The 21,549-nt window shown below is 44.6% G+C and overlaps 1 protein-coding gene across 2 annotated transcripts in view; it reads left to right on the top strand.

Moving 5' to 3' along the window:
* The window catches only part of LOC124743672, a 57,570-nt gene that overhangs the window by 14,053 nt on the left and 21,968 nt on the right, over positions 1–21,549 (top strand). The window contains exons 2-3 of one of the 2 annotated variants that reach the window (XM_047248849.1): positions 7,999–8,171; positions 18,133–18,260. In XM_047248849.1, the coding sequence (XP_047104805.1) occupies positions 7,999–8,171; positions 18,133–18,260 (301 nt within the window). Of the gene's footprint in view, positions 1–7,998; positions 8,172–18,132; positions 18,261–21,549 lie in introns of those variants that run through there. The other variant, XM_047248850.1, reaches the window with a different exon arrangement.

Here is a 21,549-nt window from a genome sequence, read left to right as displayed (position 1 = left end):
TATTCCTTTAACACTTTTTGTGATACCTCGTCTACTAGTTTAAGAGTTTGAGAAGTGTTTTGTTGTCTTATGAGGTAGTATGCGTCATGGTCAGGTAGTTGGTCACGTAGTGTGGAAGCAAAAGGGGGCACTCGTAAATCCCATGATCGGGAGTACCCTCCAGTTCACCACATTCACATGCGGGTGTGGCCCTTTTCCCGAACCGACATAAGTATGTCGAGTATGGCCCATCTCTAGTCGGAAAATGGATCAGCCCTCTGGTGGGTTCAAAGTATTTCATTTATAATCGTTCCCTAATGTTCGGAATAAGTTCATATGTCCTACGTCCTGTTTCAACCGTCTCCCATAGTTCTTGCCACAGTTGTTCAACCCTTTGCCGAATCTCACCCTTGTCCCTAGCCCCAGTGCCTAAAATCTCCTCTATCTTCGTAACATTTCCTTTCTTGACCCAGAACCACGCAGCCTGCTTTCTAATTTTGATGTCCAAGGGGCAGAGCCCCATTCTGACCAATAAAGCTCCCCCTGGTGATGTCCTGTAAGCCCCCACAGACTGTTACACCTCAACAGCCATGCATCTCACCAGCATGCAGCACACCTCGAGATATAGGCTTTTTTATGGAGGCTTGTACCATCCTCGCGATCCGGGGAAATTAAACCAAGATCCCCATTCCCTGTGACGCACAACGTTCAACCACTCCACTGCCACGGTGGTCGCTGAAGCATTCCCCGGAGCCTGCGGTGACAGGGGACTGCCGGCGCTTACCAGTCCCCAGCTCAGAAAACCCGGGATCGCCAACCCATACCCAGCAAACGTATGTGGAGCCCCTGAAGGCCCTCAAAATTCTACCTAATATTGCTCTTATTAATCTCAGAATCACGGCTGCCAACAAGCAAATTACTGAGAAGACACAATCTGATAATAAGTCATTTCTAAACAGTGCTTTCCAAAATCCACAGTATGGCGATAATGATCCTCATGTACTAGGGCATGTTCTTGTCCTGTCACATTCTTTGGAGCACAGGCATTGTCGTACAGGGTGTCCGAAAAGTCTTTCCCTGATTACATAAATTGATAACTCAGGCTAGAAGTAAGATACAAATACGAAACTGGTGTCTAATTGTTTATAAACTATCAAAGTTTTTTTACACATCAGTAAATTTCCACATGAGCGCCCTTGGTAGCACGTAGCACATCTAGGCCATATTCAATTTCCGTCCGCACATTAGCCAACATCACTGGAGGGATCGATTCAACGACTGTAGTTATGCATTGCCGCAGGGTTTCAAGATCTGGTACACGTGTTCGATAGACCTCGTCCTTGACATAACCCTATAAAATGAAGTCTAATGGGGTTATGTTAGGAGAGCGTGGAGGCCAAACCGTTGGCCCATCACCACCAATCCATCGCCCAGGAAAGGTCATATCGAGATAGGCACGGACGTCCAAACCCCAATGAGGTGGTGCACCGTCTTGCTGAAACAAGACATCGGGGTGATACTGAAGCAGCTGAGGAACAGCATACAGTTGCAACACGTCCAGATACACTGCAGATGTGATGGTAGCCTCAGCGAAGAAGAATGGCCCGATAATTCGATCGTGCAATAGCGCGCACCAAACATTCACCTTTGCACTGCCTCTGGTGCACTCCATGACCTCGCCAGGGGGTTGTGAACCCCAAATGCGCACATTATGGTGATTCACTACTCCACTGACAAAAAAGGTCGCTTCGTCGGAAAAGGCAATTCGTCTGAGATAACCATCATCGTCCTCAATACGTGATAGCATTTCGACCGCAAAGTCATATCGACGTGTACTGTCATTCGGCAACAAGGCCTGAACGATTTGCACTTTGTATGCACGAAACTATAAACGTTTGTCTAAAATGCCTCGGAGAGAGCTTTTTGGCATCTGTAATTCACGTGAGGCCCTGCGCACCGATTTCTTCGGACTTCGCAGATAAGACTGCCTTATAGCTTCGACCCTGTCTGCTGAGGTTCTTGGTCGACCAGACCTCGGAAGGTCAGCAACCGAACCTGTGTTCTTGAACCTCTCATACCAGACTTTAATGCTCCTGACATCAGGTGGATTCCTTCCACAAGTTTTCTGGAAGTGTCTCTGCACTGTGATGGGTGATCGTGTCTCATGGTACCACAGGACACACTGTGCCTTCTCCTGATTGGTTAACATGGCCTCTTTGGCACTTCCCCTCATCCACTACCTACGTGCTGCGATCCTAAAACAGAAAAAAAACACCGGCCGCGGTGGTCTAGCGGTTCTAGGCGCTCAGTCCGGAGCCGCGCGACTGCTACGGTCCCAGGTTCGAATCCTGCCTCGGGCATGGATGTGTGTGATGTCCTTAGGTTAGTTAGGTTTAAGTAGTTCTAAGTTCTAGGGGACTGATGACCATAGATGTTAAGTCCCATAGTGCTCAGAGCCATTTGAACCAGAAAAAAACTTTGATAGTTGTAAACAATTCGTCACAAGTTTCGTATTTGTTTCTTACTTCTAGCCTGAATTTATGTAATCAGGGAAAGACTTTTCGGACACCCTGTATTTCAACAGAGAACAGTCAGTTTTCGAAAATGTGTCAGCAGAACCGCATACCACCCTTAATTTACGCTGGAGGATGATGGTTCAATTGGCTCTGAGCACTATGGGACTTAATAGCTCTGGTCATCAGTCCCCTAGAACTTAGGACTACTTAAACCTAACTAACCTAAGGACATCACATACATCCATGCCAGAGGCAGGATTCGAACCTGCGACCGTAGCGGTCGCGCGGTTCCAGACTGTAGCGCCTAGAACCTCTCGGCCACTCTGGCCGGCTACGCTGGAGGAGCTCACTCTCAGTCATCCCTTATGACCTGGGCACCTGTAAAAGGAAAACATTAAAATTTGTGAAAGGACAATTCTGTTCCACAAAATACTGGGAGGTGCTGAAAAATAGTGTCTCGGAATTTTTTATGTGAAAATTCTTATAGCTTTTTGAATAAAAGAAAATTTAGTAACATTCTACATGTTTATTGTTCATGTCCGTATATTTCTTTCTCTACGTACTCGCCTCGCCTTGGCAATGGCCTTGCCGCAGTGGATACACCGGTTGCCGTGAGATCCCCGAAGTTAAGCGGTGTTGGGCGTGGTCGGCACTTGGATGGGTGACCATCCAGGCTGCCATGCGCTGTTGCCATTTTTCGGGGTGCACTCAGCCTCGTGATGCCAACTGATGAGCTACTCGACCGAATAGTAGCGGCTTCGGTCAAGAATACCATCATAACGACCAGGAGAGCAGTGTGCTAGCCCCACGTCCCTCCTATCCGCACCTTTCACTGAGGATGACATGGCGGTCGGATGGTCCCGGTAGGCCACTCGTGGCCTGAAGACGGAGTGCTTTTTTTTTTACGTACTCGCCTTGGGAACGACCACATTTCTCTCCACGAGAGACCAGTTTGGTGTTACCGTCGCGAAAGTGTTCAACTTTCTGAAATAGATGAATATACGAGGCGTGTTTTTTAAGTAAGTACCGTTTTGAAATTAAGAAAAAAAGACGTGCTAAGATATCTCAATAATTTTATTTTTGCGTCAAAGCCTGTACATTAATCTACGCACTGACGCCATTACAGTCTGATTCTTCCTTGTTTACGTTGTGCGCTGAGTGTTTAAGATGCCTCCGATAATCGTGAGTCCCGCCGACTATGAAGTACGGGCTGTTATAAGATTTCTTAGTGCTAAAGGCCTAAAAGCGATCGATATTCATCGTGAGATCTGTGCAGTTTACGGAGAAAACATTCTGAGTGATGGAATGGTAAGAAAGTGGGTGATAGCATTTAAAGATGGCCGCACAAATGTGCATGAAGAAGAACGGAGTGGGCGTCCTTCGGTCGTTAATGTAAGTTTGGTGCAGGAAGTGGACAATAAGGTGAGAGAAAACAGACGCTTTACGATTTCCTCCTTTCGGGATGACTTTCCTAACGTTTCTCGTAGTGTTTCGTATGGAACTGTGAGAGAGAGCTTGAATTACCGAAAATAGTGCGCACGTTGCGTACCAAAAATGTTGACGGATGTGCACAAAACCAAACGTTTAGACAGTGCATTGACTTTCCTTGAGCGGTACCACAACGACGGTGATGATTTCTTGAGCCAAATTGTTACGGGCGATGGAACGCGCGTGGCCTACGTCACACCAGAATCAAAGCAACAGTGCATGGAAGTTGAGGAAGGGCATCGTTTTGCTGCAAGACGATGCCCGTCCGCATGTGGCGAATCAGACCAAAGATCTCATCACATCTTTTCAATGGGAAACTCTAGATCATCCTCCGTACAGCCCCGATCTTCCTCCCAGTGGCTGCCATCTGTTCCTGCACTTGACCTCGACGGTCAGCGTCTTTATGACGATGACGAAGTCAAAACAGTGATGATGCAGTGGTTAACAAGTCGGGCAGCAGACTTCTATGAGGAGGGTTTTCAAAAACTGGTACAACATTATGACAAGTGCTTCAATATTGACGGAAATTATGTAGAAAAGTAGATTAAGGTACAGGATTTCATGTAGAAATAAAATTATTGAGATATCTTAGCACGTCTCTTTTAAATTTCAAAACGGTACTACTTAATAAACACGCCTCGTAGGATGGCGCAAAGTCCGGACTGTGTGGAGGATGATCGACGAGAGCGAACTGGAGGCGCTGGATCGCTTCAGCGTTCATGTGTGGTCTGTCAGGAGAGGTTGCCCTGTGTCTGGCCGATCTCTTAGAATCCGAGACGCGATTACAGCACTCTGTTTCTCGCGCACTGATAAAGTTCCGCCACACACCGCCGTCTTACACACTACAGTTGTGAGCCCTCTAGCGTCAGAGGGCTCCAAATATGTTGACGTGAAGTGTAAAGATGAAGAATGTTTTATTTTCAAAGCGTTGAGAGTTTCACACTAACAATCCGGAGGCATCACTTTTAAGCATGCTGCAACGTCGTGTTTACGTGCAAACCGGTGACAAGTGAAATAATAAGTACAGAGGGCTTGCAAGATATTACTGATCAACAGTTTAACCCAAAGGGCACAGTACTTACACAAAAATTTTGTACAAGTGTATCTTACTCACAAGTCAGAAAATACATTACACAATTCCTCTCTAATTGATTAGATGCAAACAAGAAATCATTGTAACTTCTCTACTAACTGTAAGCGCTTCAATAATAAAAGGTAAAATCAATTTCATTTTACAAGGGCACGTGAATAATAAAGGTAAAACAAGTTTCTTTTGAACAGGATACACAAGTCAAAAAAATACATTACACAAAAACCTTTCTGATTGAATTACTTGCAAAGAAGATCTTCTTATAACTTCTATACTAACTGTAACAACTTAAAAAAATAAAAGGTGAAATCAGTTTCATTTGACAAAGGGCACTTTAATAATAAAGGTGAAATAAGTTTCTTTTAAATAGGTCACCTGAGCAATCACAACAGGACAATTCACGTAATTTCCAATTTCCGCTTCCCATCAAGTATTTCTCTTTATCATGTACGTAAGTTCAACTCCCGCTGCACATACGGTATAATTCAGAACACTAGTCTCCTTCCTTTATGGTTTTGAAGGTAAATGTACTACTGGCCCTTAAAATTGCTACACCAAGAAGAAATGCAGATGATAAACGGGCATTCATTGGACAAATGTATTATAATAGAACTGACATGTGATTACATTTTCACGCAGTTTCATTCTATAGATCCTGAGAAATCAGAACCCAGAACAACCACCTCTGGCCGTAATAACGGCTTTGATACATCTGGGCATTGAGTCAAACAGAGTCTGGATGGCGTGTACAGGTACAGCTGTCTATGCAGCTTCAACACGATACCACAGTTCACCAAGAGTAGTGACTGGCGTATTGTGACGAGCCAGTTGCTCGGCCACCCCCATTGACCAGACGTTTTCAGTTGGTGAGAGATATAGAGAATGTGCTGGTCAGGGCAGCAGTCGAACATTTTCTGTATCCAGAAAGGCCCGTACAGGACATGGAACATGCGGTCGTGCATTATCCTGCTGAAATGTAGGGTCCCGGAGGGATCGAATGAAGCGTAGAGCCACGGGTCGTAACACATCTGAAATGTAACGTCCACTGTTCAAAGTGCCGTCAATGCGAACAAGAGGTGAGCGAGACGTGTAACCAATGGCACCCCATACCATCACGCCGGGTGATACGCCAGTATGCCGATGACGAATACACGCTTCCAATGTGCGTTCACCGCGATGTCGCCAAACACGGATGCGACCATCATGATTCCGTAAACAGAACCTGGATTCATCCGAAAAAAAAAGACGTTTTGCCATTCGTGCACCCAGGTTCGTCGTTGAGTACACCATCGCAGGCGCTCCTGTCTCAGCGTCCAGGGTAGCCGCAGCAATGGTCTCCGAGCTGATAGTCCATGCTGCTGCAAACATCGTCGAACTTTCGTGAAGATGGTTGTTTTCTTGCCAACGTCCGCATCTGTTGACTCAGGGATCGAGACGTGGCTGCACGATCCGTTACAGCAATGCGGATAAGATGCCCGTCATCTCGGCTGCTACTGATACGAGCCCGTAGGGATCCAGCACGGCGTTCCGTATTACCCTCCTGAATCCACCGATTCCATATTTTGCTAACAGTCATTCGATCTCGACCAACGCGAGCAGCAATGTCGCGATATGATAAATCGCAATCGTGATAGGCTACAATCCGACCTTTATCAAAGTGGGAAACGCGATGGTACGCATTTCTCCTCCTTACATGTGACGTCACAACAACGTTTCACCAGGCAACGCCGGTCAACTGCTGTTTGTGTATGAGAAGTCGGTTGGAAACTTTCCTCATGTCAGCACTTTGTAGGTGTCTCCACCGGCACCAACCTCGTGTGAATACTCTGAAAAGCTAATCATTTGCATATCACAGCATCTTCTCCTGTCGGTTAAATTTCGCGTCTGTAGCACGTCATCTTCGTGGTGTAGCAATTTTAATGGCCAGTAGTGTATATAAGGAGTATAGCAAACGGAACAGGCGCCTTGGCGTCCCAATGCAGAGGAAACTTAACTGAATGCAAGATCCCCACTCACTGCAACCCGAAGAACTCAGTGGCCGCCGTATCGGTTGCCATTTTCCCCGCGGCCAAAAGAACCTCCCGTTCCCTCTGGTATTGGTCGGCCAAGGCGTCGTACTCCGGACATCGATTTAGACATGGACTAGGTGGCCGCTGCAGTGCTGAAACAGAATAGCACAGCCACAGTGAAAATAAACATTGTTAACAGCCCCCAGAATATATTAAGATAAAATTCTGCAAAGAGAGATCACATCAAGACAAAGGCAAATTAAAAATGGTTAAGAGCATTATCTGTAGACTTCAAATTTCAAAATATGTAAAACTGCCCCAGCACAAACAGGCTAGTTTTAAAAGGGCAACGATGAGAGAAAGCATAATATTATTACACCAATACGTCGCAGTTCCAATACAATATTGACACTCAAAAGAAAGAAGCTAGTGAAAACACGGGTAAGTCCAATTGTAAAACTAGAAAGCTTGAATGTCTACTTCTTCAATAGACAGCTGCGTGGTACATACTTCAACTCCAATAGCCAAAATGAATAACACATTGCTCAGCGTCCTGTGTAGAAGACCATGGCCCAGTCACGCCTCAGGAACTTGCAATAACAGGCCCGCTTCCGCACTCCGAGCCACATACACCGATCAAATCCAGCTAACTCCACGCAAACACTAGTTTCACTCTCTGAGCAGCGACACGTACCGGCCGTTCCGAAGGCAAAACCCAGTCTGCCCGCCACCCCACCAGCACCACCACCGGCCAACGAGGTAAAGATAAGCAACGCCAGAGGGAAACAATCGATCCGGGTGAATCGAACGGAGAAAGCAACTGGCACTGGCGCCTCCCCACGTATCACATCTCCTCTTGCAATCAAATTTCAGGATTTCATTTGTTACACCAGCTGATTGCGTTTTGTTTTTAAAGGTCTAACATCACGGAGTGGAACGTGGAAACGCTGACCTCGGATGATCAGAGGGGTCCTGTCCTCTTCAAATTACTGCGCACCCTTCGGCACATCACAAAAGCCATACGCCTAGGCAGAATATGCGCCGGGCGCCGTAAATGGAATTTTCTCGAGCGGCGCTTGAACAAAACAGGTGAGATACATGCGATTGCAGTCTTTCTCGGCGTATTCCACGAATTATTCTCGGGTTATCAGCCGAGTGGTGGCGTCGTCTTGTCGCAACGTTTCAATGAGTTTCGTGCCCATCACCTTCTGGCGAAGAGGGGAGGGAGTTGACACACTTCGCCAGAACATGATGGGTACGAAACTCATTGAAACGTTGCCACAAGACAACGCCACCACTCGGCTGATAAACCGAGAAGAATTCATCAGCAAAACAGGTAAGTCCTTATTTGTAAGTAAGTTCTTTGGGAATGCAGGTTTTCTCGGTGAATTTCAGTGGCGGAAATTTTCGAGGTGTCAACCGAATCGCGGCGCCTTCGCTGGAAGATGACGAGTTAGAAATTCGCAATGTGCAAAAGTTTCATCTAATATGGTATCCATGGCCCGCCCGGTTGGCCGTGCGGTATAGCGCACGACTTTCCGGAGCGGGAAGGAGCGCCTGTTCCCGGCACGAATCCGCCCGGAGGATTTGTGTCGAGGTTTGGTGAACCGGCCAGTCTGTGGATGGTTTTTAGGCGGTTTTCCATCTGCCTCGGAGAATGCGGGCTGGTTCCCCTTATTCCGCCTCAGCGTCGGCGGTTGCTGCGCAAACAAGTTCTTCGCGTACGCTTACACCACCATTACTCTACCACGCAAACATAGGGGTTACACTCGTCTGGTGTGAGACGTTCCCTGGGGGATCCACCGGGGGCCGAACCGCACAATAACTCTGGGTTCGGTGTGGGGCGGCGGAGGGGTGAAGTGGACTGCGGTAGTCGTCGTGGGGCTGTGGACCACTGCGGCTGCGGCGGGGACGGAGCCTCTCTGTCGTTTCAAGGTCCCCGGTTAACATACAATACAATACATACAATGGTATCCATACATATTATAAAAAACTATGTGTAACTGTACGCATGTACACTGATCAGGCAGAACATTATGACCATATACTTAATAGCCAGTGTGTCCACATTATCACGGATAAAAGCCGCAACGCGTCGTCACATGGAAGCAATGAGGCCTTGGTAGGTCTCTGGAGGGAGTTGACACACATCTACACACACAAGTCACCTAATTCCCGTAATTTTCGGGAAAATGGGGGGGGGGGGGGCGGGGGCGATGAAATCTGACGCCACATTCAGTCATATACCAGATGTGTTCCATTGGGTTGAGATCTGGCGAGCTGGGGGACAGAACATCAATTATAACGCGCCACTGTATTCCTCAAACCACTCCATCACACTCCTCGACTTGTGACATGGCGCATTATCTTGCTGAAAAATGTCACTGGCATCATGAAGGGGTGTACATGGTATTTGTTGTATTCTCCAACAGTTTATTGAACGTAACTTCTTCAACAATACAATAGCTAGCTGCACAATAGATGTAGGCGTCCATCGATCTAGCCGGAGATGTGATTCCTCTCGGTCGGCTGGTACTTCGATCGGCGGTGCAGTACAGAGGCTTCGGTGATATCTTCTCGGAGACTCCGCTATAGCGGTTGCCATTAGCAGCGGACGAAGACTGGTCTGCCTTCGACCGGCCGGGCCTATATAGTGAGCTGGAGTCAATAGAAACCCGGTTTAGAAATCCGTGGCTGGATATGTCGCGGCGACCTCTGCAAGGAAAGGTTCCTATTAATCGACTCGAATCTTTGGCGTGTTTCCTGGTGTCTTCGCCTGTTTGGCTGTTGGTTTGTTTCCCTCATAGCGTGGCTGCTATGCGGTGCTGCCTGCCATTTAGGGGAACCCGATGGCAGACGGTACAGTATTGAACCAGCCTACGATACTTCTTGGCCACCATGGTGCCTTGCACGAGCACCACTGGAATCATGGGTGCCCATGTCAATGTTCCCGAAAGCATAATGGAATGGCCACCAACTTGTCTCTGCCCAGCAGTACAGGTGTCAGGAAGCTGTTCCTCTGGTAGACGAAGGATTCGCGCTCTCCTGTCGACATGATGAAGGTGGTATGCCGGCCGGAGTGGCCGTGCGGTTCTAGGCGCAACAGACTGAAACCGGGCGACCGCTACGGTCGCAGGTTCGAATTCTGCCTCGGGCATGGATGTGTGTGATGTCCTTAGGTTAGTAAGGTTTAATTAGTTCTAAGTTCTAGGTGACTGACGACCTCAGAAGTTAAGTCGCATAGTGCTCCTTGAACCATTTGAAGGAGGTATCGGGGTTCATCAGCCCATGCAAAGCTCTGCCACTGTGCTAATGAACAGTGCCGATGGTCACGAGCACATTTCACGCTTCCAACGTGCATTCACCGCGATGTCGCCAAACACTGATGCGACCATCATGATGCTGTAAACAGAACCTGGATTCATCCGAAAAAATGACGTTTTGCCATTCGTGCACCTAGGTTCGTCGTTGAGTACACCATCGCAGGCGCTCCTGTCTGTGATGCAGCGTCAAGGGTAACCGCAGCCACGGTCTCCGAGCTGATGGTTCATGCTGCTGCAAACGTCGTCGAACTGTTCGTGCAGATGGTTGTTGTCTTGCAAACGAACCCATCTGTTAACTCAGGGCTCGAGACGTGGCTGCACGATCCGTTACAGCCGTGCAGATAAGATGCCTGTCATCTTTACTGCTAGTGATACGAGGTCGTCGGAATCCAGCACGGCGATCCATATTACCCTCCTGAACCCATATTCTGCAACAGTCATTGGATCTCGATCAACGCGAGCAGCAATGTCACGATACGATAAACCGCAATCGCGGTAGGCTACAATCCGACCTTTGTCAAAGTCGGTAACATAATGGTACGCATTTCTAATCCTTGCGCGAGGCATCACAACAACGTTTCACCAGGCAACGCCGGTCAACTGCTGTTTGTGTATGAGAAATCGGTTGGAAACTTTCCTCATGTCAGTACGTTGTAGATGTCGCCACCGGCGCCAAACTTGTGTGAATGCTCTGAAAAGTTAATCATTTGCATATCACAGCATCTTCTTCCTGTCGGTTAAACTTCGCGTCTGTAGCACGTCATCTTCGTGGTGTAGCAATTTTAATGGTCAGTAGTGTATATTCTCGAAGGGAATGGCGGAACCATTCTCGAACAGGCGATAAGTTCCTTTGAGCCAAGGGTAATTCCTTTCTTATACTGTGGTTGCGTTCTTTATTTTTGTTAGGGTTTGAGCTTTTTACCTTATATTAATTTTAGTTCCCGTTCTTTTGGCTGTGAGGTGGAATTTGGATCCATACTGTGGAAAAAACCTCCCTAAAAACTTCAGTAGGATTATTTGTATGTTAAACTAATCTATATTAATCTTCTTGCAAATTTTGATCCTGTAATTCCTGCGGCATAACTTGTACTTGATGGGGTCTGTCATAGTTGTGCAGTAGCACTTGGTGGGACGAATATTTATGTTTTGGAAAATTAAGCAGCATCGGTGGTTGTTTTAACGAGTGCGTTGTTTTTGATTCTGTTGTTAATCTAGATTCTCCGTATTTTGCTGTCACTTATATCAGTCTCTCCTCTAGTGGCTGTACATATGCTACATGGTATCTTGGCTCTTGGACTAGTATTTATCGCTGTTCGTATCATTATGTTAAATATTTTTGGTGTGTGAACGTTTGAAAAAAAAAAGGGCTCCAAGCACTATGGGACTTAACATCTGAGGTCGTCAGTCCCCTAGAACTTAGAACCACTTAATCCTAACCAACCTAAGGACATCACACACATCCATGCCCGAGGCAGCATTCGAACCTGCGACAGCAGCAGCAGCGCGGTTCCAGACTGAAGCGCCTAGAACCGCTCGGCCACAGCGGGCGGTTTGAACGTTTCATATCATCCATATTGGTGCAGCATGTTCCAGGGTTGGTATTATAAAACTGCGGTAGACATAAAGTAGATGTGGGGCTGTTGCTCCATAAATTTTTTTTATCAATTTTAAAAGTCCTAATCGTTTTCTTTCTTTCATTATTGGTTCTGTAATAGCTTGTCATCACGGTGGAATCAAATGTTAGTCCAAGATATTTTACGTCTTTTTTCGGCTCTATGGATGCTTTACAGCTTATTTCTCTGTGGTTCGTCAGTTTATAAACTACATTTTCACCTCTAACCGGATTTTAAGTGCATATTTGACACGTACATGAGAGGTAACTATGAACCTCAGTATCTCGTAGACGGATAAAGAAATCAGTAAAATTTTTTGGAGATCGGGATCTTAGGAATACATCGTAAGAATTTCAGCCATTTACTTGGAATCCGCGGCTCGGTTTTGGTACGAAGGAATGGGATAGAAAAAGGTTTATTTCGGGGGATGAGGGGTGGTTCCTAAGGGAACGCCCATTAACTAATTGTGTTTCCAAAAGGCACTTAAGACTCACCGTAGGCATCAAATGCAAAAAGACTCAACTGAGTCGCTCCGATTGCCTAAGCAGGAGGAAATTTGTAACATTGATACTTTGGCCCCATACTGTTGGATATCGACACTAAGAAGAGCCTTCTGTGGGGTATAGAAATGGTCCCCAGCCCAAGGACTATCCAAAACACTTGACCCTACATTTCTGTCAGCAATAGAACCCGAGGTATAAGCCCCGGAAGAATCCCGTTTTTATGTGCGACGTTTTGTAATATATCAGGTAGCGCATGCTTCCCGCACGCATTCCGATATGGGCGACGGCGTTGCTGCAGCGTGTACGCAACGTAGCGAGACTCCTATGCAGGTATATAAGCACCGACATGTAGGCAAGGGATTAGTATGGCATTCGCGTCTTCCCTCCGTGCGTGTACTATGGAGACGTTATTACCAACTGTGTCCGAGCAGTACCAACGTGCTGTTATTCTTCTCTTGGATGCCGAAGGACGAATACCGGGAGGCATCCATTGGAGAATGAAGAATGTGTGAGGTTAAGGCGAAACGGCCGGGGAAACTTCGACAGAGAATCCTACTGCTTCATGACAGCGCACGTCCACATATCGCGAATGTCGTAGCGCAGAAGTTACGCCAGCTCAAGTGGCGTCGGTGGAATGACAGCCCCATTGCTCACGGCGATTTTTTCTGACTGGCATACCGACTCTGGACAATACGGCCATCCGACTGCACCCCCGCCCCTTCTTATATCTTATGGTCAGGACAATATTAAGTGCTCACTGCTACGTTAGCAAGTTTGAGTAGAGCAACTGTAATTTATCGTTAAGGATCCTGTGAGTGGTGTTTTTGACAGACAGATTTCAAGTAACGTTAGTTTTATACCTTTACTCGCTCTGTAGAGGAGATCACTTTTATTGTGTCTCACTGTTTAGAGGCACAAAACGCGCGGGTGTTTTCAGCTCGTTACTAAATGCAAATAAGTAGGAGGCCGAGTTGATAGGAGCTGAAGGAGTCCAGGTTGCAATAATATGCGGTTCGGTACACTGTTAGAGAGAAGGATTACTATTCAGGAAAGACGTAGAACAATGAAATTACTTATCTTCAGTAGTTTGTAGGACTGCAGCTGCGGCTATGAACTGACAGTCTTATAACATGGAATACCATGAACTAATACAACATATTCTCATGGACTAAGCCTGATAGGCCATCCTCAGAGATGGCTGAGGGCCGATTATGAAAGTGCGTCTGCCTAGGTTGAAATCTCGCTAAGAAGTGCACGAGGCACACTCCAGTTCCGCCGAGCTGCACAGCCCGCTGGAGTGCGCTGTGCTCGGCAGACGAGGGGCTGCCGACCTTGCGTTGGCGCGGCGTTGTAGTAGTATATGTGGCAATGATACCACAACTTCCAATATCACCAGAACGATATTCATTCAGAGCTTGTTCACCAAAGTTGGAATCTCTCTTTTTCACTGTCCACATGTTTTCGTGTTAAGTCAGTCTAGCAGTTCTATCCTTTTCTGATTGGTCTTCATATACATTGTCACAAAAAAAGTAACATGAAGCAGTATACATTCCACTTTTTTCTAAAGATTGAATCTCGTCTTTAATTCTTGGATGTGAGGTCCGTCAGTTATGCAAAACACCGTTTTTTCTCAGTATCCAAACATGTTGCTGCACCACTGTGCCATCATCAGTGGCTTTTCGTTTTCATTTATTCCGCAATGTGAACATTTTTGTTACATGATTATAAAATTATGTGCATCTTTAGTTCAAACAACATATCGTTTCTTTTTGTAAATACCTTTACGTTTGGTGTGCATGAATTTTCTGGATCAATTGTGTGTTAGTTACTAGAGGTAGCTTGCCATCTGCAACCAAACGATGTTGATGAGAAAGTTTTCTGCTGGAAGTTAACCTATCTTCTAGAACGTAATTTAGTTAGTCGCAATGTTTCCGCGCCTATATTCGTTTTTACTTACGTTTTCGTGTGCCAAGCACTTCCATTCTCCGCATCATGCTGAGGTGTTGTGATGCACACGTAACTATAACAAGTATTTTTCACACATAACGTAGTAAAACACTCTTCACTTCAGCAAAACACAGTGTGATTGTGGTTTGTTGTGTGTCCCAGCGCAGTCACTGTTCATTTGTTCACCAGAGAGTTCGGCGCCAAATTTGAATTTTGTTTGCATTTTATCTTTGTGTGTGTGCGTGTGCGTATGTGTGTGTGTTTTCTGTGCGCTTCTTAGCTGTGTGTGTTCTCTTTTATATGGTATTCATTTTGTGTGTAAATGGTGCGTCTTTGCAGATTTTAGTGTATCATTTTTAAGCGCGCGCGCCGGTGTGTGTGTGTGTGTGTGTGTGTGTGTGTGTGTGTGTGCGTGTGTGCGTGTGTGTGTGCGCGTGTGAGTATTTACAAAAAGAAACGATCTGTTGTTTGAACTAAAGATGCACATAATTTTATAATCATTTAACAAAAATGTTCAAATTGCAGAATAAATAAAAACGAAAAGCAACTGATGATGGCACAGTGGTCCCGTAACATGTTTGGGTACTTACCTTCTGAGGTCAGTCCCCTAGAACTTAGAACTACTTAAACCGAACTAACCTAAGGACATCACACACATCCATGCCCGAGGCAGGATTCGAATCTGCGACCGCAGCGGTCACGCGGTTCCAGATTGTAGCGCCTAGAACCGCTCGGCCACACCGGCCGGCGGGTACTGAGAGAAAATGGTGTTTTGCATAACTGAAGGACCTCACTTCCAACAATTTTAACTTTAAACACGGCCAATACAAGGAGCTGTAAATCAAAATGATGAATATCTGGTCTTTAACGTTGAACACATTGCTGAAAGGAGTACAGTGGGTCGCACTTGTATGTGGCACCAGAATAAGATAAGAATATTAATAAATTAAAATGAAACTAGTATACTATAAACGACGAATGTCTCTGATAGGCTCGATAATGTGGATTGCTGACTGTGCGCGACCGTAGAGCCAGTGATACTGTTTCTGGCCTGAGAATGTAGTGTTGGAGAGAGCTGGGCGCACACTTGTAGGTAGCTGTGTGTGAGGGAAAGACGATGGGGTGGGCAGCTTCTGTGATGTGCTGTGTGAAGTCACCAAGAGTTAGATCAATGCAGGTATGTCGATATTGTTGAACATGGAAGCAGAAGTCTTCATGTATGCGAGGTAAAAATTCTCAATAATTACGATTTGTGTTTTTGCTATAGCGTTAGTATAGGTGAGTTGGCTGACAATTTGTTATTGTTGAGTAACCCCACGATGTACGTAAATGGTTTTCACAGAAAGTCTAGTTAGGTATTTCATTTTTGTAATGCTTTTAAGATTTGTTAACAGAGCTATGTGTAATTTGATGATTTGCATTTACGTTGGATTAATGAAGTTAGATAATACTTGCTGTTTAAATCTCATTGTTTGTGAATCAGTTGTGAGTGATGTAACTTCAATTGTCAGATGTTTTTGAAAAGACAAACTTAATTTGCAATATAATTTTGCTGTATGCAGTGAGTGCTAGTAATCCATCATAATAAGCAACGCCTCCCGGTCCAGGTCATATATTTTTCAAAGAATTTGGAATTTCTTAAATGTTCTAGTTTATCAGCCAAATGAATTTCATGTGCATTTCAAGTATTATGGCCAGCATTGCACACTGCTGAGCCTGTAGTTGGTATATTTATATTTTTTTTATGAGAGACCAGAATATACGCGTTCCACCGTTGCTGCTTTAGACGTAAGACCATTTAATTTAATTGTTACGTGTACAGGGAACAAACTTATTGGTTTTTTAACAGGGCTTTAGGATTCAGTGATAAAGGGGGTGAATGTATTTTGCAGTGACTGTTTCTTTATTGGTATTGAGAGTTGCATTACCCAATCGATTCGTGTTAAGTTTTGCTAACAATTACACAGACTAAGAACACTACTTGCACTTACAAGACGCCACACGACAATTGGAGTTCAGTAGTCATTCCACAGATCACACATTCATTCAACTTAATCGTCAAGTCTATTATATCACTTTTTAAGGAACGTTACAACGTGGACATCTACATCTACTCCTACGTGATGACTGTGCTATTCACAATAAAGTGCCTGGAAGAGGGTTGAGTGATCCACCTTCAAACTGTCTCTCTACCGTTCCACTCTCCAACGGCGCGCGGGAAAAACGAGCACTTCAGTTTTTCTGTGTGAGCCCTGATTTCTCTTATTTTATCATGTTAATCATTTCTCTCTATGTAGGTGGGTGGCAACAGAATGTTTTCGCAACCGGAGGAGAAAACTGGTGATTGAAATTTTATGAGAAGATCCCGATCGCAACGAAAAACACCTTTGTTTTAATTATTGCCACTCCAATCATGTCTGTTGCACTATCTACACTATTTCGCGATAATACTGCCCTTCTTTGTACTTTTTCGATGTCATCCGTCAGTCCCTCCTGATGCGGATCCCACACCGCACAGCAATACTCCAGAAAAGGACGGACAAGCGTGGTGTAAGCAGTCTCTTTGGTAGACCTGTTGCACCTTCTAAGTGTTCTGCCAAGGAATCGCAGTCTTTGGTTTTTTCTATCCACAACATTATCTGTGTGATCGTTCCAATTTATTTTATTTGTAATTGTAACCCCTAAGTATTTAGTCGAATTTACAGCCCTCAGATTTGTGTGACAACGCGTAATCGAAATTTAGCTGATTTCTTTTAGTACTCAAGTGAATAACTTCAGGTTCAATTGCCACTTTTCGCACCATGTAGATATCTTATCTAAATAATTTTGCTATTCGTTTTGGTCTTCTGATGACTTTACAAGACGGTAAATGACAGCATCACCTGCAAACAATCTAAGACGGCTACTCAGATTGTCTCCTATATCGTTGATCTAGATCAGGGACAATAGAGGGCCTATAACACTTCCTTGTGGAACGCTGGATATTACTACTGTTTTTCTCGATGACTTTCCTTCTAGAACTACGAACTGTGACCTTTCTGACAGGAAATCACGAGTCCAGTCGCACAACTGAGGCGATACTCCGCAGGCACGCAGTTTGGTTAGAAGACGCTTGTGAGGAACGGTGTCGAAAGCCTTCTGGAAATCTAAAAATATGGAATCAATTTGACATCCCCTGTCGATAGCACTTATTACTTCATGACTACAAAGAGCTAGTTGTGTTTCACAAGAACGATATTTTCTGAATCCGTTCTATGTGTCAATAAATCGTTTTCTTCGAGGTACTTCATAATGTTCGAATACAGTGTACGTTCCAAAACCATACTGCAAATCCACATTAGTGATATTGGCCTGTAATTCAGCCGACTACTCCTAAATCCCTTTTTGGGTATTGGTGTGACTTGAGAAATTTTTCAGTCTTTAGGTACGGATCTTTCTGTGAGCGAGTGGTTGTACATAATTGCTAAATATGGAGCTATTGTATTCTAAGTTTTTTTTAATAAATTTGGTGTATATTTCCTGGATTTTGCTTTGGTGACAAGTACCACTGCAGTTTTGCCTAAATGTAGCATATTAACAGGTGAAGCCAGGAAGTGAAAGCTGTGTTTCTGACAGAAATCTGGTCAGTTGTGTAGTTCATTAGAATGTCGTCTGTTTTGTCGAGAACTGGAGGCCGAGGTGCCCGTCTACCTGGAACACGTCTCCAGCTACACACGGAATGTTGCCCAGTTGCTCTCGCATGGTGTGAGGCATATATCAGCAGCTTTGGTTCCGTTCGCATTCGACAACCTGGTAAGTGGCGTTTCCCTAACTCAGTTTGTTACACGTAAGATGGGTGAGAAAATGACACACACAGCCGCGTAAGTGGTCAGTTCTGAGCGTCTGCTTCCTATGTCTGATTCACACTGTCGTTATCTTTGCGTGTCCGATTGTGACGTTAATCATCTGTAAGAGTTCTGACTCTCCCGTACGTCTACGATACTTGTAGCGTTGTTAGAGAGAGAGAATGCAAGCCGAAAACGGATAAAGACGGTGAAAAAGTTCGACCCTTTCGTCTTCCTCGTAATGTGTTAGCAGTCCGCTGAGTCAGAAATTGAATTACTAGTGCAGACTTCACGAAGAATATAATAATTCCAATCCCAAAGAAAGCAGGTGTTGACAGATGTGAAAATTACCGAACTATCAGTTTAATAAGCCACGGCTGCAAAATCATAACACGAATTTATTACAGGCGAACGGAAAAACTGGTAGATATCGACCTCGGGGAAGATCAGTTTGGATTCCATAGAAATGTTGGAACACGTGGGGCTATACTGATCCTTCGACTTATCTTAGAAAATAGATTAAGCAAAGGCAAACCTACGTTTCTAGCATTTGTAGACTTAGAGAAGGCTCTTGACAATGTTGACTGGAATACTCTCTTTCAAATTGTGAACGTGGCAGGGGTAAAATACAGGGAGCGAAAGGCTATTTACAATTTGTACAGAAAGCAGATGACAGTTATAAGAGTCGAGGGGCATGAAAGGGAAGCAGGGGTTGGGAAGGAGTGAAACAGGGTTGTAGCCTCTCCCCGATGTTATTCAATCTGTTTATTGAGCAAGCAGAAAAGGAAACAAAAGAAAAATTCAGAGCAGGAATTAAAATCCATGGAAAAAAAAATAAAAACTTTGAGGTTCGCCGATGACATTGTAATTCTGTCAGACACAGCAAAGGACCCGGAGGAGCAGCTGAACGGAATGGACAGTGTCTTGAAAGGAGGATATAAGATGAACATCAACAAAAGCAAAACGAGGATAATGGAATGTAGTCGAATTAAATCGGGTGGTGCTACGGGAATTAGATTAGAAAATGAGACGCTTAATGTAGTAAATGAGTTTTGCTATTTGTGGAGCAAAATAACTGATGATGGACGAAGTAGAGAGGATATAAAATGTAGATAGCAATGGCAAGGAAAGCGTTTCTGAAGAAGAGAAATTTGTTAACATCGAGTATAGATTTAAGTGTCAGGAAGTCGTTTCTGAAAGTATTTGTATGGAGTGTAGCCTTGTATGGAAGTGAAACGTGGACGATAAACAGTTCGGACAAGAAGAGGAGAGAAGCTTTCGAAATGTGGTGGTGCTACAGAAGAATGCTGTAGATTAGATGGGTAGATCCCATAACTGACGACGAGGTATTGAATAGAATTGGAGAGAAGAGAAATTTGTGGCACAACTTGGCTAGAAGAAGGGATCGGTTGGTAGGGCAGATTCTGAGGCGTCAAGGGATCACCAATTTAGTATTGGAGGGCAGTGTGGGGAGGGTAAAAATCGTAGAGGGAGACCAAGAGATGAATACACTTAACAGATTCAGAAGGATGTAGGGTGCAGTAGGAACTGGGAGATGAAGAAACTTGGACAGGATAGAGTAGCATGGAGAGCTGCATCAAACCAGGCTCTGGAGTGAAGACCACACACACACATATATATATATAAAAAAAAAGAAGCAAAAGGTAGGCCCGAAGCCTAATGTCTCTGTTATTTCTAAAACACAGTAAATAATTCACCAGTTTCTTTATGAATAGCACATGTCGGATATTAACAAAGACATAGATGAATAAATATATTTATAAGCGCGCTGCAACCGTTTTTTCGTGTAACTGTGGAGTACTTATGGTCTGACGCCATCGATAGTAATCAGCCACTTTTACCTCCAATGACTCCTGTACTATTTACGTTACATGCCCGTAATTCGTACCAATTTAGGTTTACACTAATAGCTTTCTAAAGACATGGCGATAGAGAAAGTCGGATGAAGCTTTTATACTTTGGAAATTCGTTGCTGGGTGTTACTTGTATAATTGAGCGTCAGATACTAAACTTTAAACTAACAAAGGAATTGAAAAACTGATTACAACATCAGAATCTTAGCGCAAATAATGGTAATCTACATGTTTCTTTTTGAGAAATCATAGTTCATCTGGCTGCTATTAATTTCTGTACGAACTGTGAAATGTCTGCCATTAAGGTTTCTCCTTGGCACTCGAGGTCGCCACAACCCGCCCGTTACCTCACTACTTCTCGAGCTTGGACCGTTCACAGTTTCTATTTTGCTTTTCATTTCACTGTACAGTACACCTTCTTTCTGTTTTCGTGCTTGATCTATGTTCAGCTTTTGACAGTCTGTACACTGGGCCCCCTTACCACTGAATCTGAGGGGGATGCGGTGGGGAGTTTCCCATGTAAGAAGCAACGCGAACCATATGTTAATTAGTTGCTCTTCCGCGGTGCACGTAATACTGAGGGAAACAATTGTTTCACACCGACCACGGCACGCAGTACACCCTCCTTCCCGTGGCACGACAAACACACTCTCGTGCTCAGTCCAGACTCTTCGTTGATGTTTTTTTCTCTGTCGATCTATCGGTATGTTTCTACAGCTCAAGATATCTCGCTTAAAATTACACTTTCAAAACTTGACGAATACATCGATTTACATTGTAACACAAAATTGCAACCTCACATTATTCTGTTCAAGGGAAAAATTTTAAATAACGTGTTAATAAACGTGCGAGTACACAGCACCAGAAAAAATGAAAATAGGAATTACATTCACGACGACTACATCTCGACCTAATGTTTGAAACCATGTATCCAGCCTCGCTTATCCGCAGAACAAACAGGCTATATTCAAGGAAAAGGAACTCGTGAACAGTTTCTCAACGTACGACAAGGAGTTGCGAGACCTTTGTGTTCTTGTCTTGTCTGCTTCCGTGACTATAGGAAAGTCTTTGACTGCATTGTGTGGGAAAAGTTGTGACAGGTACTCCAGAGTTTGGTGTCTCACCGCACTTGACAGTACTGATCAGAAGTTCACGCAATAATCACCTCGCAGCTTCGAAGACAAGTGCTGGTACATCTGATTTCTTCAGCGTATCAAAAAGAGTCAGAGATGGTTGAGTTCTATGCCCCAAACTGTACAATATTTATACAGAAAATTTTATAAGGAATGGTGGTGATGGCTGGACTAAAGCCATCTCAATTGCTGGTAGAATTTTTAACAAGCTCCGATTTTCTGTGGACACCATACCTGTACACAGCAGCGA

This window comes from Schistocerca piceifrons, unplaced genomic scaffold, assembly GCF_021461385.2.
Source record: "Schistocerca piceifrons isolate TAMUIC-IGC-003096 unplaced genomic scaffold, iqSchPice1.1 HiC_scaffold_2508, whole genome shotgun sequence".
In the NCBI taxonomy this organism is placed as follows: Eukaryota; Metazoa; Arthropoda; class Insecta; order Orthoptera; family Acrididae; genus Schistocerca; species Schistocerca piceifrons.
Note: the sequence above shows the minus strand (reverse complement) of the source record. Positions and strands in the feature narration are given on the sequence as shown.